Raw genomic sequence first — 20,643 nt, forward strand, 5'->3', positions numbered from 1 at the left:
GTTACCGAATAATTGCCATTTGACCATCAAAATCAATGACTCAAATATATCTACATTAAAAAAAAAAAAATACTCTTAAGAATAACCTTGTGTGCAAATGCGTTTTACATAAACATGAACGCCACTACATAGAATTCTTGAACAAACTTAAATATTCTCTCAATAAATCTGTAGTTATATGTTTAGATAAACATACAATAGAACCCTCCTAAACTCATGAATCCATGACAAAATCCTAGCACTCATATACCGTATAATCCCAACTTTTACTATCATGCTAATGTAAGAGCCGTTATTATACGCTAGCCTGTGCACACACAACAAAAAATATTCGCCAAAAAAGCTTTTAAGAGTTATGGCCGCGAACATCAAAATACATTTTTTTCTTCTTCCGATTACTAAACAGGGGTGAGAGAAGTTGGGGATGGTTGAGTTTTTTTTTTTTTTTTTTTTCTTCCTCTTATTGTGAAGTGAGAAAAATATATTATACCACGAAACAACTTGCGTTATTGGGTCGTGTTAAAATCTGGTACAAAAATAAACGTTTTCGTCCGAAGCTCACGATTTTTGTAAACGACGATACCCATTTTCGCCTAAAACGTGCTTCTTGTTCGGTGTTTTTTTTCTTTCTTTTTTTAAGTTGTTGATAAGGAATGTGAAAATAACAGAAATCTTTATCAATTTTGGTAGCGGTTAAGAAATTTATGAACTGTTAATCTTTCATCAATGTTAAACTAAAACGTTCTTATAGCTCGTATTTATTAAAAATAAAAAACATGTTTCATTTTTTTTTCCTTTTTTTTACAGTAAAAGTAAGAGCAACGTTATACGGGATCATAATGCAGCAATTTGCATCAGTCAATAAAAAATTTTACCGTAACTGCACATATATTCGATTTCTATTTGTTTTTTATTTAATTAATTTTGAATAGTTTGTGACTCTTCTAAAAAAATTTTTTTTCTATTTTGTTTACTTGTTTATATTTTCTTTAAATATGATTCAGATATAATTACTTTTCCGATATTTTATAAACCGATAATGTCTGAAAATATCATATGAAAGATAAAAGAAAAAGAGAAAGAAAGAAAAAAAAAAGAAGAAAAAAACGAAAAAAAGAACGAAATTATTGTCTCGTATACTAATTTATTAATGTTCTAGAAAATGTATCGAGTTTATTGTAAATTTGCAAATTATAAATTAGTTGGTTTCAGAAGTCTTCTTAACATCTATAGCCAGTTGTTTTATTAACAAACAATGCTTTTGTAATAATCATTCGAAGGTAAATATAGCTCTAATACATTTATTCTCCTTTTAACAAATTTAAATTTAATCAAGTTATGAACCAATTTAAAGTTAAGTTAAACACATAATAAAATAATTTTATTTAAATTTTTACCAGAAATTATCAGCTTTAAAATTAAAAAGCTTTCTAATGTATAATAATAATGATTATAATAAATTGCTATTATAGTAGATCTTTTATAATTGTTTGAAATGAATATTAGGAATTAAAATTAACTATTAAGGTTAACTATCAAAATTATTTATTCAGTTTCATGGCATACAAATTTACACTTATATTTTTTATTAAATCATTATGGAAATTTTATGTGATAAATAAATCGTATATTAAAATTAAAAAAAGATCGTTTGATAAAGTTTATGGAAACAACTTTACGAACATATAACGAACCAAATGCCTGCAACTTAGAATTTAATGATCCATAAACAACCAGATTCACATCCTTTACTAAGCTTTCAAAACATCCCACATCAAAATACCATCTTTTTCCAGAATCATCAAAATACACAAAAAGGTGTAACAAAACGGTCTCAACACCCCATGCACAAACCCAACAAATCAGGCGTTGGCATTAAAAAAAAAACTTCATTGAAAAAAAAAAGTCCGCAGCGCCCCCGCTGAGGGGCAGCGGGCCCTTTTGAGAAATAGAGGGGATAGCAAATCCTTAACTGTTGAACTAACTGGGGCTTGTTGTTAGAACATATGTTTGGTTTCTATTGAGGCTATATACTATAGCTGGTGCAGACTAGGTAATAACAAAAGGTGTCAAAAATTCTGTGCTTGAGCCGATTTCACTGTGTCCTCATCTTTTGTGTACCAATGTACCGCGGCGGCCTAGTGGTACAGGCGAAGAATGGACTATGCAACATGAAAGCAAGGAGGGAAGAAAAATTTTTATAAGCAGCTAACAGGACGTTTTGTGGGATTTGCTTCCCAAAGTACCTAAAAGTTGACAAGTTTGATGTTGCCCGAAATTTGACTTTGCTTTGGTCACCAATGAACCAAATAATTCAATTACTTCTAAAACTTTTAAGTCATTGATTTAAAAGTATTTATTTATATTTTTACATTTTTGTAAAGCAGAAGATTATTTATAATTTTGCCATTTTCAAAAAAATCTGCTTGTGTAATTGAAAATAATTCATTTGAAAATAAATATAACTTTTTCAATAAAATCTTGTAAAAATACAAGTAGATATGAAAGTGATTTTCACTTATTTAATAAGATATTTTTGTATAACTATAGGTAATTGTATTAAAAATAAATTCCACACTTTTAATAAATGTACTTGTTCAATTGTAGATTAATTGTTTTTTAAATAATTTTCACATTTTCTATATAATCTATTGCAGTAAAACTGAAAGGTGCGAGTTATTTTTAACAAAAAAGTATTTGTAAAAAACTGCAGGCAACTGATTCGAAATTAATTGATTATTTATAAAATCTATAAAATTGAAGGTAATCAATAAATTTTACCATGAAAAGCAAATTAAAGACAAATTTTTCACTCAATCTGCGCAGAAATGTAATTTTAAATTTTTTTTTTTCCTTTTTTAAATTAAATTAGGTCAACTGCTGTAATTTGCGCTTAAAATTTCTGAAAATCGTACACACCTATTCTTGGAATGCGCGCGTAGAATGTTATCAATTCAATTCACATGTAAAGTGTGTTATATATTTCTCATCCATTTAAATACCTATTATACTTTAAAGAAAATATTTTTAAAAGGTCAGAAGCGCCTAATTGCGTAAAAGTAAAAATCAGAAACTGATTTTTTTGAAAACTTAGCAATTTTAAAACAAAATATTCTACCGCCAATTCGGCAAACGATTTTCAATTTCTAATATTAACAGTTAAAAAATTATAAAAAAAATAATAATAGATTCAAATATTAAATTATATCTAATAGCACTTTGATTACTATATTTCTAAATCAAAAAAATACAATGTCTGATATTGTAACACATTCCATAACTGAAGTAACAACTCAAAACGTTACAACAAATATTTATAAAATGTTAACGCTAATATTTCAAACGAAAAAACCCAGTAACAATGCATTTTTACTAAGTGGCACAGCCTTTAAAGCTTTAAAAATTTCCAATTAGTTAAATTTTTAAAACTTCTGCGTAAAATGTAAGAGAAATTAAAAAATAGAAAGGTGCTAAAAAATAGTCTCTCTGATATCAATTGTCATTTATTATTTTTATTACATACTAAACACCGTCTTATGACACCGTCTGAATGACTTATTTATCATAACATTTATTATTATGCAATTAGTTTTCCTACCAGTGAGAAAAAAAGTAGCCAATGAAAAAATTATTTTAGTTGGTGAAAATGCCTAATACGTAAATGAATATAACATTAAATCTAACATGAACTCCATTGATTAGATAAGTTTGTTATGAAATATAAAATAATAATACTAATACCGATAACAAATTAAAAACATATCAATCAAGACATCTAGATTTTTGTACTTAAAAACCAGATGGCAATTGCAGAAATCAATTTAATCCTATAGCTAAAAAAGAAATTATATAAATATTTAAGTTAAGTAAACAAGCTTATTTACTTATCAAACAATTAAAAAAAAAATGTTCTATTACTTCCTATTTACTCTCAATTATGATTTTTTTTCCTACGGTTTTTATTTACGTAACCTCTTATGCAAATTGGTTTCTTAAAAAAGCAAAAACAAAAATCGGCATTTTAATCGTAATGGTAAGTAATAGTATTTCTTGACAGAAAATTAGCTCGAGTAAAAATAATAAACATTCAATTTCATCGAAACGTTCGACAACTGGTCTACTTATACACACTTAATTGGCGAACAAGAAATGTCAAGATAGTCAATTGATTATTTAAACGATTTGTTACGTGATATGTTTATTTTTTAAAACCTCAATTAAAAGCTGGTTCTATGGTTAAGGTATTTGAAAGTTCTCAAATTATATCATATTATTATTATTTATTTACTGTAAACTTAAGGTATTTTTTTTTCCCTTATTTATTTCCCATCACTATATTTTAAGTAGAAATCGAAATAACTTACCGAATAATCGGTTGGACTGTCGATTTCGTGTTTTACGGTGGTAGTTGAAAATCTAAATTGTATTTCCGGAAAATCATACATCCTGATCCAGCGCACTTAATCCTGAAAAGAAAAAGTATATATACATGAGAAAAAAGAAATTTCCAATATTTATAACATATTTATCTCTTCAATGATTAGAAATTTTAAACTTACAAAAAGAACGTTTCAAACATTCAAATAACATTCATCAAAGGATTAAAATAATTAAATAAATAAAATAAAAAAAATTATTCGTTATTAAAATCTATACATTGAAAAATACTACCATGCAAATTTTTTTGCAATATTTTTACGATAAGTTGAACCATATTTTGGCTTAAGCTCCACCGTAGTATCATAAGTTTAAAGAGAATACGATAAGTTGAACCATATTTTGGCTTAAGCTCCCCAATAGTACCAAGAATTTAAAGAGGATACGATAAGTTGAACCATATTTTGGTTTGAGCTCCACAATAGTATCAACAGTTTAAAGGGGATGCGATAAGTTGAACCATATTTTGGTTTGAGCTCCACAGTAGCATCATGAGTTTAAAGAGAATACGATAAGTTGAACCATATTTTGGTTTGAACTCCACAATAGTATCATGAGTTTAAAGAGGAATGATAATGATGCAATAAGTTGAACTATAATATTTGGTTTAAGCTTAACTAGTATCGTGAATTTAAAAAGGAATCGCATGGTAATATGCTTGAGCTTGTATCTGATAAAAGGTGGAGTAAATTTGCATAACATTAGTATTCAATGTGCTTTAACGTTTTTAATAGATTCGTGCATCGAGATGTTAGAGTTTATAACTATAACTAATTAACACAACTCCCATTTGTTTCTTATTTTAAATAAATTTAGTTCAAATCAATGTAGCTGTTTTTAATCAATCTGCAGGGAAAACAACTTCGTGTCCATGTAACTTTGATTCCAATTTTGAAGACATTTGCTAGTCAAATGTCTGAAATTTTCTAGATGAGACTAACGAACCTTCCCAGGGTCAGCCGGATTGCATGTCGTCTACCACTCAGATATTATAAGCATTGACGTAAACTTAGACCAATAATACAGGCACAAATACAATCGAAAGCAATGGTTTTAAGTTTGAATTTAGTTTTTAAAATTAAAAGATTGTATTACTCTAATTACTGTTCAGGCTGAACTATAGTACTTATAGTACAAAATCGTCAATACATTAAATATCTTCCGAATTGAAGTTAACACTGTGTTGTATTAAAGGACTCTATCATACAAATAATATACGAACTTCAGCGCATATTTTCAGATTGTTCTTTACACAACTTAAAACTTTAAAATGCAGACTTAATAGTTATGTGACATATCATGGACAAAAACTTTATCTTGTTGACATAATCTTTAACTAGACATATCATAGATATCCAAGATATGAACAAACAAAAAAAAATTTGAAGTCGACACCGGAACTGAAGAGGGCAATTTTGCTTGAGTGAATGGAGAGTATATCATTGTGGCCATCAGAAGATTCGAAATTCTATAGGGGTCTGTTTTGACAATTTGAACTCCCCATCACCCACCTAGCAAAGCTAACTCTAATCATTAAGTGGGGTGTTGAGTTTCTCAACTCGGGTCGGGCGGTGTGCTCTTGAAATTCGATCTTTTTAACATATGGTTCCTCAAGGGGTCGTCAAGCACCCCTACAAGAGGATATGGCTTTACAGGGGGTACTCCATCCCTCGCAAAATTCGACACTTTTCGAGTGGGGGAAGTTGTGCTGGTAAAACGCCAGGAAAAGGTTTCCCAGGAAGTGATGTGGAATGTCATATCATTTGAAGAAGCTAATTGAAAACCATAAGAAGCATTGTAAATTTTTCAACACTTTGAGCAGATAAGCCATGAGAAAGCAAGACATTATAATTATGCTAAAGTATGCGTTGCAGGAAGAATTTTTGTCTTTAAATTCCTAATTACCTAATGTCAGTATCAATATCTCCACTAATTGACAAAGTCTGATTGTTTATGCATAAATTATTTGGGGCAATATAATCATGAGCCACATTATTAAATTATTAAGGAGAGCGTTTTTTGTAAAAATATCAAGAATTCTTTAGAGGTAACAAAATAATCATGTCTACTGTGCTGTAATCTAGTGGGAATTTCGAAAACTTGTAAAATGTCTATCTAAATACTATACTAAAGAAATGGCAACAAAATCAAGCATTATATTTTCTGCATACGAATATATTTTAAGATTATTTTCTATATAAGTTACATTTGGAATAAAGATTTTAGAGTTTAGTGGCATAGCGTGTTAGATTTTGATAAATTCGGACAATAAAATGCAATGGTTACATTAAGAAGCTATTTAAAAAAGCGACTTTTTATAATTATATTTTTATCATCAAAAATTAACCTATTTAAAGAATTCACAAATTTAGTAAACTACCTATGCCTGCAGTAAAGTATAATATGCTTTTAACCTAGGAAATTTAAAGATTTTAAATGCATCCCACCTATTTAACCCATTCTTCCACTAACTGTTCAGCTCTCCATTGGTGCATAATCTGTTTAGAAACTATTTAAAAGTTTACGATTATTAATCGAAAATTAGTAATTTTTTAAAAAAATTTACCTCAAAATAATACACTGTGGTAATCTACATTCGTAAACTACGTACATCTAATTGAACAAAAATTTGTGGAACCTTAAATAAAAAATAACGTGAAATTTAATTATAAATAAAGTTTAGTAATAAGTACTTTGCAATGAAAAGATCTTGGACTGACATTAAAATTAAGACAATATAGACTTAAGGCCTTTGTGATTGAATTACGAGATAAAAAAAATTTCCTAACCAAAAAGAAGAATAAAATAAAATTCCACAGTGAGAAAAATAGTCCCAGTTTAACAATGTAAAAACCCCTATTTTAAATAAAATAACTTAAAAATCATTATTCATTGCACTGACACGCTAATCTGGGTTCAGCATTTCTGACTAATGGTCCTGTTCCTGTACAATGCGCTTTCAAACGCCGTGCTGAGTTCGCGTCTTTGGTTTGAAGCAGTGACAGAAGGCGCTAACTGAAACTGGTACAACACAAATAATTCATTTTTTGGGTAATGTCGTTATTAAAGACTTGCCATTTTGGATCCCTGGCTGGCTGCACGCAAGTACCAAACTTCCCCTCCAGTCTTAAGTCAGATTGACAGATGAATTCTCTAAATCTCCGTATCTCATTGGAAATCCAGTTAAGACCATGAAAATTGCTGTTGACTGCGACCGCTAATCCACCAGGGATCTTTCAGCGTTTCTTTTGTTGCGGTGAGATTCGTACTTCCTATGCGTGAGATTTTGGTTCATACATGACGACTGCGTTTCGCGCCAAACGGATAATTTTTTGTGTCGTTTTCTTGTCATTCGTGTTAGCTAGGCTGATGTAATCTAGAGATTGTTGTGTTTCACAGTAACAGGTATTTTGGAACCGTTACGGAATCGTGTCTATTACAAAAATAGGATGCTGCTTTCAAATGTCTGCTACTAAATAATATTAATCGAAAGTTGAAAAGCGTTTTTGTTTCACATTTTCTTATCAACGGTTGAACATTTCTAACTAGCACAGTTTTTAATAACCATTGCAACTTAAAGCAGTTTAGTAATTGAAAGAGACAATAACGGATGTATTACAGCTGAAAATATTTTATAGATCCATTTCAGCCATTTCTAATATTGAGTGTTCATAAAAGAATGTCTCAATTTCAGTAACAGTTTAATTTAGACTGTTTGCAATAAACCATCCATTAAATTGAAAGCAAATTATACAAGGTATCTCTTTTAATATATAAAAATTCAATATGTACCCCACTTGCACAATTAAAAGAAAAACTATAATGCATAAAAAAAAACCTAAAGTGCAATTCTTTCTACATTTGCAAACCAAAGTCCGGATACTCTGGAAGTATTAAATTAAGTGTAGGAAAACATTGACTATTGGATGTGCATCTCACAACTTGTGGTGCACATATTGAACATTTGTAAGAAACAATACGACACATAAAAATCAAAGTCCCTCTCTTCTTACACTTGTTAAACAAAGTACGGACACTCCAGAACTATTAACCTAAGCAACGAGATGATATGGATGTTCATTTTATAACTTATGGGGCACATATTGAACATTTGTAAGAAAAACTTGGTTAATTTACCTGGAACTTTATGATTTGTTGTAAACAGTCTAATTAAACTTGTTATAATATAACATTGAAATAGTAGCATTCTTTTTGCATACTCTAAACGCGAGTATCCTGTTACTAGATGTAGAGAGATTTAGAATTTTATTTTAACTAAATAAATATTAAAAATGTGAAGCAATAAACAGCGGGTTTTTTTTCTTTCCATTTTGTGATGCAGTAAAGTTTAATAGTTTATGAAGCTGCATAACTTTCAAAAAGCTAACTATCAATTTTGAAATTTTTTAAAATATGTAAAATATTTTCAAGCAGTGAAAGATGACGGAAAATATCCTCAGTAGAAGACAGATCATGAGTTAGAATCCCCTTATCATTGGATTAACCTCGGGAGATTTTCATGGTTTGCATCTCCAAATAACGCTAATGGAGATTAGTTACATCAAAAAGTCCTCCACGAAAGCTAACTGCCCCAATGCTTGAGAGAGGATATCCCCTGTCTTCTAGGTTGGGTTCAAAATTACAAGGATACGGAGTTGAACCGTAAACTCAGAATTGGATCGGCTGTGGAGTTGAACCGTAAACTCAGAATTGGATCGGCTGTTCAATGCTGGTTATTAAAAAAAGCGAATAAAAAAAAGCGAACATAAAAAAAGCGAAAGAATGGTTAAACAAATTAGCTTTACATAAGTATAATTTTTTAATTAACAGTTAATTTAATAGCTGTTATTAGATTTTAGGAAAATCGGTAGTTTCGTGGAAGTTTATCTTTTGTATATCGTTAAAAAGTAAATGCAATTAACAAAACTCAAAATATATATTTAAAATTAAATATTAATAAAATTATATGCCAACACTTGAATTTGACATTAAATGCAGTCCGATAACTCGAATTAGCTGAGATACTTTAATAGATTAATAATATGCAATAAAGAGTTGTCTGGCGGAAGTTGAACATTTTCATAAACATCTTGATCTCACAAATGTATATAATCAGTCCCAATTTACACATAATTTTATTCAAACCTCGAATAAATTAACAAAAAAGAATACATAATAATACGGTAATTTTTTAATTTCAGATAGCACTGTCATCAATAAAACCAGTTTTTCCCAGTGTTCGAAAATTATCTTAGTAATTGTGGTTGGTGATGAAATTTCAATCCTCAATTCCAGTAAAGTTGTAGATCATTTCAGCAGAAGGAAATAGTAGATAAGTTAAGAGAACAAATTTCCTAACATCCCTTTGTTAAAGAGATGTTTAGGAATAAGTAATAAGACAAATTAGCTTTGGTAATCTTGAAGTTAAATTGTTTTCATATTGATATGAGTGTCATTATTATTAGTTCGGTCCACAGCATCTTTTAACTGGAAACATAAATTCTTTTATTTCATTACATTTAAACTCCTATTTATTGGATTAATTTACTGTTTTAATTTTGAGAATCGCTATAAATATTGATTTTAGACTTGATTTTATGATTTTGAATCTTATTACCGATGAATAATTTAATTTTGTTGTGTTCTTAAATTAAGTTGATACATTTTTCGGAAAAAATATGTGCTTAAATAAATGTTTTGAATTGTTTGTTCGGTAGGTCTAACTAAATATTTTTTGAATAATTCCGGTGGCGTTACAGGGAAAACATAGTTTCACGAATGAGTCAGAAATCAATACTAAATAATGCGTGTTTTAGCATTTAAACGATTTTGAAACTTGAGTTAAAAATCTAAAATATAAAGTCAACAAGTAAATCAAATATCAAAAGAAAATAGAAGGGAAACAAAATCGAAGTTAAATTATTTAATCTGTTTTTTTAAACTATTTTTCCGCAGCATTAAATAATTTATTAAACTTTAAATTATCTTTTGCTTTGTCTTGAAGAATTGCAAACGATTATCAAAACTGTTGTGAATCAATTTTAAACTTCGCCTTTATCCACTTTTCTTCCTTCAATAGTGAAAACGATATTTTTCGAGTTGGCTGATTATATAAATATCAATCTATTTTTTCCCTCGAATTCTCAATGATTTTTCTTAGCAGTGTGAACGATAACAATTTTTTTAGCCCGAATATAAGATCGTTTTTTGCTTTAATTCCAAGGGATGGAACCGCGAAAATATATATTCCTGGTGTAATTCATTCACTGGCTCTCTGCTCTGAAACATCATCATTCACTTTAAATCTCACTATCGTTTGAAGCAGACACCGGTGTGTGTGTGTAAAGAATGAACAAGCTTGAGTGAAACCGTGTACCGCAAGGTGGCGGTAATTGTGGGGAAATTCCCCAGCAAATGCGAAGAGGCTCGTAACGGTTGACCTGAGCCGGGTTTCAAGTCGGTCCTATGCAAAATGGCCGCTCTTTGATGTGCGGCGCATGCCGAAGGTTGCTTCAAATTAACTCTCTTCTCTTTTGGAAGGGGGAGCGATTGAATTGACTAGCAAGAGAAGGAATTGATGAAGCTGTTGGAATTCGTTTATGTTTTGAACCGTTTCAGATTATTTTTTTCTTAAAAAAAACTGGATTTTTTTTTTCCTTATGTAGGTAAAACTGCGAGTTACTGTTCATTTTAACTAAGAATGTTCTCTTTTTATTCATTTTAATTGTTTTTTGAATCTGATACCATTGTACAAGGATCAAGGATAGATAGCTAAGTGTAAAATAGGATCAACTAATAGACAAAACTTATGAGGCTGTTGGAATTCGTCTATGTTTTGTTCCGTCTCAGATAATTTTGCGATCGCTTTTCGACCAATCAAAACAATGTTTTATGTAGTCATATTGAAGATTCTGGGGGTCGAAATATAAAACAAACTAATATTCTAATTTATAAACATAATATATACATTCTAAAACAACCATTTTAGTGTAAAGCATAAATACATTGAGAAGGAAAGTATGGTTAAAAATATCAGAGAATGGTATAATTTACATTGTATTTTTCTATATTGGAACAAGCTCGATAATTTTTACATAAGTCCTTTGGCATAGATTTTTAACAATTTTGACGCAAAATAGGGTTTTATGTGATTACATTTGGATTGGTAAATGGGATAAAATTTCTAAAATTTATCATGGTATCTTTTTATTTTTGGTAAATGGGGTTAAATTTCCAAAATTTATTTTGATATCTTACAAGATGGCAAGGGAAAAAAAAACATTTATTCTGTTAAATTTGTATTCCAGTTTTGAATTTTTTAATAAATGTGTGATAATATGAGCAATAATTTTGATAACCAGAATTTACAGTAAACCGTTACCATATGAGCGGAAAAATTACCAAATGAATGGTACAATACCTTATATTTTGGATTTCCTAATCTGAACTATGTTTTTTTTTTTTTTTTTTTTTTTTTACCAGAAATGTCATTGGGATACAGAACTGTAATTTTACCAAATTATTCGTATCGATTAGCCATCACTGGGATTCGATACCAGGCCACCTTATTGGGAGGCGAGTGCTCTATCCCCTGAGCCACCAAGGCTCATATGTAATATGTTTTATTTTATAACCATCGTTGAACAGCTGACCCAATTTTTTGGATTTACGGCTGCTAATGTTCAACTCCGTAGCTTTGTAATTTTGAGCCCAATCCAGAAGACAAGGGAATTCCTGGATCTATTGGGAGAAATTTGTCTTCTTGGAGGTCTTTCTAACCCGCATTCACATTACACGGAGAGTAAAACCACAAAAAAACTCCCATGGCTAGCCCGAAGGCAAAGGGACTCTAACCCATGAACCGTCCACCACTGAGGATATTTCACGGCAGCACTGTGGTCGGTGCAAGCCCGATGCGGTATTCGTATCGACCAGCTATCTCTGATATTCGTACCCGGTTCACCTCGTTGGAGGCGAACGCTCTATCCCCTGTACCATCCCAACCCCATTTGTCATATATGGGCAAAAACATGCAAGACTCAAATTGCGAAAAACTTATATCTGTACATAATTAGCCAATTCAATATAAATACATATTAACCGATTTAAGCTTACGTAATAGCGGGTTTAATACACATAGTCAAACTTTAGCGACCAAAAAATCGCAGTCAGTGTAATACATAGGTACAAGCCATACTTAGACATCGGTTGGAAATATTGATTTAACTCCGAAAAGCAATTTTCTCCTAAACCAATTTACCTTTACATTATCTACTGAAATCTTTCTAGTGGAAGAAGAGAGAGAAAAAAAGAAGAGGCAAAGTAAGTAAATAAATTCTTTTATTACAACCCCTGTGAACCCGGAACTCGTTCCCTCCAGAAGACGAATGAAGTGTAACCGTTCGTCAAAGTGTAAATAAGAAACAAATAATCGGAAAATGTTAACAATGAGCAAATAATAAATAACGATAAATCGGGTGGGGGGGAAGGGATATTCATCATTTATCGAAAACTTCTCTTTAGACAACAAAAGGCCGGGGGTTGGAAAAAGGGAGTTGTTTTGCAAAAGTGAACAAAAAAAGTTCATAAACAAACCAAACACATTCTGATTTATTTTTCCAAATAGTGAGAAGTCTGTACACACCACAAGGAAATGTAGAATACAAATATTAAAAACAACATATTACAGTATAAAAACTATTTAATACAAACACTGAATTACAAGTTCATACAAAAATATATGAATAATAATTCGAACGAATAATAACGTCAATTTCGTATTTATGAGGCTTATATTAATAATTATTAATTACTTATAATCGCATTTGTTTGTAAAGACTACCTTCAAAATGTTTATAAATGCAAATATAGTAATAAAAATCAAGGCTCTCAATTTGCAATTTAGTTAAGTAAATTACTGTGAAATAGATATAATTATCAGAATTAAATTGAAGATATTACTCTTAATTCGAGGTAACTAATAGTTTTTTTTTTCTCTTTTAATTAGAGATAGCGAAAAGGTTTTTATTAATAAATAGTAGAAATCCGTTTATAAAACACAATTAAGATTTTTAAATCACAAGCAGTATTTTAAATACGTTTTTCAATGGTATTTAATTTCCGAAACTAGATATATATATTAATTTTTTAAAATAATTATCAATAATTTTTTAAGTTTTTCTGCTTTAATAATTCAATATATATTCTTCCACGTTTGATAATATTTTTACAACCATACTTTGAGCTAAATGGAATTTTTAACAATTCAACTTAAACCTAATTTAATCTTGTTTTGAACAAAATAGCTGAGGCAATGCTTTGAGATAAACATTTTGACATGAAAATGAAATAGGTTCAAGGAACCAAACAATTATATTGTTATTTCTCATTTTTATCTGTATAAAATCTAATAACAATAATTTAATTTTAACATCAATGATAACAACGATAACCTGAATTAAAATTAAAGTAAACAATTTTCGCTAGCATTAAATGTCATAGATAAAGTGATAAATGCAATAAAAGAATTTGTCATTAAATGCAATAAAAGAATTATCATTTTATCTCTAAACTTATTAAATTTAATTTGACTTTAATAAATACCCAGAGAACGTGTTATATATAATTCTTTCTAAATTCTTAAATAAAAGAAAAAGTTCGATAAAAGATTGTTGTCTATTTAGAAAATGAAACTTCTTAAATAGCTTAAGAAACAATAAAATAATAATAATAGAGGAATATCTCCAGAAGTTTATGCGGTCTTAACGTCTTCACATATAAATGAAAATGTTTTCTTTAGGTTGAAGTATTCTTTTATAGTATGATTTAGGTTGTTAGTTTTCTTTTAATAGCCGGCGCAGTCACAGTTAAAGCTGTAGACTGAAATGGAAATGCCACTCGAGATGTCAAAAAGAATGAGGAGTTTGAATGATAGCTTATTCACGGCGAACGAGAGGTCAATCCTAAGCCACGTGATAATCGTGAAAATAAACGTCACGATGTAGTCATTTTATTTGACTTCTTTGCCGCTACTAACGCCCATTTAGAATTTTTCATTTTGTTGTATATTTTAATAAAATATAACGTAATCACCACGTTCATCTTAAAATATCACAACTCAGAGTACTCAGTAATCTTTAACTATGTCTGTTGCCACTTAGTTATTTTTGACTCGCTGCGTAATCAGTTAGTAACCGAGTAATTTAACTATTTTTAACTATTCGTAGCAGTTATCTTTTACTATAGTTACTCAGTTATTTTTAACTATCGCTACTCAGTTACTTTTAATCTTCGTGATCCAGAGTGCTCAATTATCTTTAACAATTGGCACTTAGTTACTTTTATCCTTCGCTACCCAAAGTGCTCAGTTATCTTTAGCTGTGTCAGCTGATACTTGTTTATTTTTTACTATCGCTACGCCGTGTAACTTAGTTGCTGAGTACTTTAACTATTTTTTACTACAGTCATCTTTTACTTTTGTTGCACATTTATCGTTAAATATCGCTTCTCTTCTCAAATATCGTTATCGCTACTCAGTTCCTTTTATCTTCGCAACGCAGAGTGCCCAATTATCTTTAACTATCGATACTAAGTTACTTTTATCCTTCGCTACCCAAAGTGCTGACTTATTTTTAACTACCACTACTCAGTTACTTTTAGCCTTCACTACCCAAAGTGCTCGATTATCTTTAATTATCGGTAGTATGTTACTCTTTTAACCTTCGCTACTCAAAGTGCTGGGTGATCTTAACTATTAATAGTTATAACCAGCCATACTCCATTTTAGTTTATCACCATCTACCAAATCTTTCGAAGATATTTAATTTTTGTATCACAAAAATAAGAATCAAAAATATATGTAAAAATATTATGGAGTACTTTTTCCCATTAAAACTAAAAGTATTCAGACTAAAGTCATTTTATTATCAACTTAAATATAATTCTAATCATGCTGTGCATCTATATACACCTTGAAAAATAATTAATGTAAAGTTAATGTACTACAGTTTGAACTACTTGACGTTTTATACTATAATTTAAAACTAATAGTCATAATTCTATGCCAAAACTTTTAAATCGTGAAAGCTAACTTTAAATCAACAACATTAAAACAGAATTTTAAAAAACGCTCTCCAGTTCACGGTTAGCACAATTATAATGTGATTTCACCTAACTTTGATAATAGATTTAAAATGTTAGATAGCATTTTAGTGAATAAAACAACAGTAAATAGTATGAAAACGTCTTAGAAAATAATTTAATATGCATAAGATTTTATGTTTAAGAGAAGAAACTGTTCAAAATTTCTTTCACTTGGAAAACCACTTGAAATAAACAAACATACGAAGTTTACAACAAACTCTCTTTACTAAAATTTATTGCATGTACCTATAAAAATTACTTAACAAGAATATTTACTAATTAAATCATTTTATATTCTACGACAAAAAAACAAAAAAAAACAAAAAAAAGTTTTTTTTCATTTTTGTAGTAAGGAATTAAATTCTTTTGTTTCTTATTTAGTTTAATATTCTGCTAAGCATTATCTTATGAATGCCATAGAAATATAGCGGGGAATGGGGATTGCATCTGTCACTTCTTCAATGAAACTGCCCCCTTTTCCTCTTGAGTGACAAGTGACGTCCGATTTGAAGGATAACTGCAACTGTAACAGACTACTCACAGGGTCACGAAAAGTCACTTCGACGGTAACGCTTCTTCACTTATTAAATAAATAAAAAAAAAAGAAACGTCTGAGAATCTATATTTTACCCACACTCTTTTTGTTACTTCTTTTGTTTATTTATTTGCATTTTATTCCGTCCAAAGGTATTATTTTTTTCTCATTGTTCTGTACTTAAATTGTCTATAATTTAATTGAAGAATATCAGAGATGATAGGTATAAGTAGATATGTGAAGGTTAAATTGTCGTCTAAGATAGGTCTTTTTTTGAATTAATTGACAATAATGCAACAAATATCTGCAAAAGAAAAGTATTTTTCGTATCAAAAATTAATTATCCAGAAGGATTATTTAGTAAGAAATGGGATATAAATTTATCTTTTATGATATAAATTCTATAGTTAAATATTTTCACCACATGAAATTCTAGTATATTGTTCAAACAAAACAGTTTTATAAGTCATTATGGTCAATTTTATAGGAAACTAGCAAAGAATTGTTGTAATATGCTACGCAAAATGTATGTACTTCTTCTTTAAAGAATGTAGACCCAGATTCATTGCCTTTTTAATTAAATTACCAACACGACTACTAACTGACATACACTGTAAAATGTTACAGTAAAAGTACAATCAAAAGTACAAAGTACAAATTACAGTAAAAAGTACAATCACTCTGAGTACAGCATCCGTGAAATCCATTTTACACTAAAATCCATTTTAACCGTACAATTTTATACCATACATTTACAGTAATATTTATATAATTACAGTGATTTAACAGTAAATAATGTATAAACATTTTGGTATATGAGATTTTTTTCCGTAAAATTTTACAGTAAAAATAGGTTTTACTGTAAAAAGTACAGGCAACCTGAGTGGTTTTAGCTTTTACCCTATATTGATCAGGAATTTTTATAGTGTGTAGTTTTCATCATTAATTTCAGTCAGTTATCTTGCTTTTAACTTTTTTTAATCATAGAAATTTTTAGTTATATCTTTAAGGGCAAAACTTTTTAACCTAATCATTTAATCATAAATAATTCAACATGTAATGTCGGACTAACCGTGGGAGATTTTCGTAGTTCTACCCTCTATGCAAGGCAAATGGGGATTAGTTCAATTAAAAAGTCCTTCACGAAGGCTAGGTTGTCCCAATGCTTGATCCAGGAGTTCCCCTTGTATTCTGGGCTGGGTTCAAAATTACAAAACTACGGTGTTGACTTCACTGAGATTTTACAATAAACTTCAATGAGATGTTACAATGAACCATATTTCTGATTAAGTAATGACGTTTAAGCCTTTCAAGAAGAGTTTTTTTTCTTTTCCATTAAAATGTCAAATTATGACTTCAATAGATCAAGTGACGTTAAAAATAACAATATTCCGCCAAATTAAAATAAATTAAAGATTTGGACAATAGGGAATAACACATTCCACTATGTATTTTAGACGAAATATATATGTCCCAGTGGTGTTTTCGTCTGCTGGACATATATGTCCTGGTCTGGCAAAAAGGGTTAAAAAGTGAAATAATGTGTTTCAACTAAACATTGTGTTAAAATTGCAGGAAATCTGAACGATGCCAACACGTTCCAAATTTTTAACAGTGTACCGAACGCATTATTGGAGTTACTTCCTTAATTAATTAATATAAAGGTTTTAAGTTTTTATCTAATGTTTCCATTTTTACCTGGAATGGAACTTTCAACATAGTTTTAATCATAAAAAATCAACACATTTTACCTAAACATTAAATATTTATTCAATTTCCTGCCCAACAGTTGAACAACAAAAGTAACACCATTGCGAATTAAATAATTCCAAAATCAAAATGCATAAATTGTTTTATAAAAAAGATATCCAATTTAAAAAAACAACCCAAAAAATTGAATTCCGAAACAGTAGTAACCAGCGGCAACGTTCTGAAGTGCTACCGGAAAAGAGGTGAGAGAATCGCCGCAGCGGGTAACCCTCATCATCCGCCTAACAGGATTCCAAATTAGGCCTAAGATCTTGCGATCGAAGCTTGAATTCATGAATTTATTCTGGGAGGAACTGGTTTTTCAAAATGTTGAAAAGATTCAGAGGGAAAACGGGTGGGATTGTGGTTTGATAAGAGGGGGATGGTAAAGCTCCTATCCCCACCCTGCCGCTGGTCTCTTTTGGTTTATTTTTTTTTTTTTTTATAGCTAATGTCTGTTATATTTGATTTTATTCTGTATTTGCAAGAAGATAAAGCATTTAATGATACGTTTTAATAATTTGTTTCATTAATTTTTATAAGATGTGATGTTTTGATGAATGGAAATGGATTGCTTTGGAATTATTGAACTGTAATCAAGAGCTTAAAGAACTATTCTGCTTCTTAACTTTAAAATAAATAGTCCCGCAGTGGACTGATCGTTAAGACACGGTTCCCAGCAGATCACCGAAGTCAAGCATCACTGGCTGCGGTCAGTGTGCGGGTGGGTGACCCACTTGGATCAGTCTGCGTAGGGACCGAGGGTGTGCGGTATTGGTCCTCGTTAAACTGTGCTACCGTAAAGTGCTCGACTTCGCGCGCAGGTCGTCGGGCTACCGAAGCGGGGGTGCCATCCCCTCTGCAGAGGATCAAAATTGTGATGGCATGTCTTCGGATCATCCTCCGGGATGTTTCCCAGACCGTCGCCAATAGCCCATTGTGCAGCTCTAGTGCGACGTAAATTAACAACAATAACAATAACAATAACAATTTAAAATAAATAAATAAATAAAAATTTTAGAAATTGTTCTGCAATTTTTTGAATAACAAATGAGCTAAAATAAAAAATCTGGACTAAACCATTTTAAATAATTTTCAGTAAAAAAAAAATTATCAATTTAATGAAAATTACATCTAATTTAATAAAATTTTTTAACGAAAAAAAAATCCAAACTTTCATAAATTCAAAAATTTCGTACAATTAACCAATTTAATCACTTAAATAATGTAAGGCTGTTTGTTGAATCAGAAATATCATAATTCCCAAAGATATATATCCTAGTCTATTTCCACAATTTCAGATTATATTTTCTTCATAGGTGATATTTTTGTTTTACAGCAAACTGTTCCTTGGTATTGTTTTCATATAGGTCCTTGCAAGTATCTAGCATAGGAACATCATATACCCCATGTGGAAATTGTGTATTTTTGATCCCGCTCTTTTGAGCAATCTAAAACTGGTTTTTATCGTTATATTAATTTAAATCCTTTTTATATTTGCTATTTACATTTGTATAACTACGATTGTAAACGGAAAACTACTTATCCCCTATTCTGATGATAAAATTCGAAATCTAAAAGCTTATTAGTTATTAAATTTAAAAGGAAAAAGAAAAGCATTTTGTATAAAAAGTTTTTGTTGTATAGCCGCGAGTGCAGGAACATTCGTAGAAAGATCAAGTTTATTTCTGAACCATAATATCGATGCGTTGAACAGTCTGTGGAAACGTGCTGCATCCTTAAACATATGTAACCCTGTTTCTGTTGAAATTTAACTAAAGTAATGCGCAATCAATTTTAAATTGTTTCACCATTGTTGTGGTTTGTACCTTATTTAGGTTGCACCAAGTTCGTTTTATTGGTTTAACACTCCGGATTTCTAACAATGTAAAAATAAATTGCTAATTATCAATAAACTCAATAATAATAAATTTTTCAGTTGCAAGATGTCAAAAAGGACAGGAATGTACTGTGTCAACTCTTAATATAATTAATGCAACAATTATGACATATATTATCATCAATATGACAGAGTACAATCAATATGCCGTCCTCATCTCAAAATGGCATAAATCCTTGCCCGCTAACATCTATATCTAGCACAATCTCTTATTTCATTTCCCTCATCCAGCAAATATAAAATTCATTACCTAAAATCATAGGAATTTCTTTTACAAACAAATCAAACTCTCGCTCTGTTACGGTAGAAAAAATCCCCTCCTCTTGGCAGGAAGATAATAATTCAAATGCGCCAAAAATATACAGAACTAACAGATCCATTTCGGATCATGAACCACAGACTTCATGCTTGGCGTAGTTTCTCAAAATCCAGCCACCCACTCTGGCAGCAATTATTATACCTGAGCGCTTCAGCACTGGCGAATATCCCCAATTCGACAAAAGCGCCGTTAGGGATGGTATCAAGTTCACTCGCGCACGTACCTATAGGATTTTTCGAGATAAATTTGTTAATTTAAAACATTTTGTAATAGGATTTAAGAACTATTTGCCTGAAGTTTGAACAAATTTTGTTTTACACTTTGTCAAATAGCGATGATATTCGAAAGATTTGTCATGGATGATCTGCGCATCGTGTATTTATAAAAAAAAAGCTGATAGGGATGTTGTCATGCATTAAAGATGTCTCAATTGTCGCCAAACATGAAAGGAGCGATCTTTATAGCTCGGAGGAGTTTGAGAGATTTTGATAACCGATGTGTAGTTTGTTTAAGGGTTTACTCTGAATAAATTCTATTAACCTTGATTGAATCATAATTGAA

At 30.2% G+C, this 20,643-nt stretch overlaps 1 protein-coding gene across 4 annotated transcripts in view; it reads right to left on the reverse strand.

Moving 5' to 3' along the window:
• LOC107448645 (transcription factor Sp8) overlaps positions 1-20,643 on the reverse strand; it is a 71,334-nt gene that overhangs the window by 35,822 nt on the left and 14,869 nt on the right. For all 4 annotated transcript variants that reach the window (XM_071182197.1, XM_016063937.3, XM_016063939.4 and 1 more), the window contains exon 2: positions 4,365-4,466. Coding sequence is in view for 1 of the 4 variants with exons in the window: in XM_016063937.3 (XP_015919423.1) it covers positions 4,365-4,445 (81 nt within the window). In the remaining 3 variants the exon portion in view is untranslated. The remainder of the gene's footprint in view (positions 1-4,364; positions 4,467-20,643) is intronic.

The sequence above is a fragment of the Parasteatoda tepidariorum genome, chromosome 6 (genome assembly GCF_043381705.1).
Source record: "Parasteatoda tepidariorum isolate YZ-2023 chromosome 6, CAS_Ptep_4.0, whole genome shotgun sequence".
Lineage (NCBI taxonomy): Eukaryota > Metazoa > Arthropoda > Arachnida > Araneae > Theridiidae > Parasteatoda > Parasteatoda tepidariorum.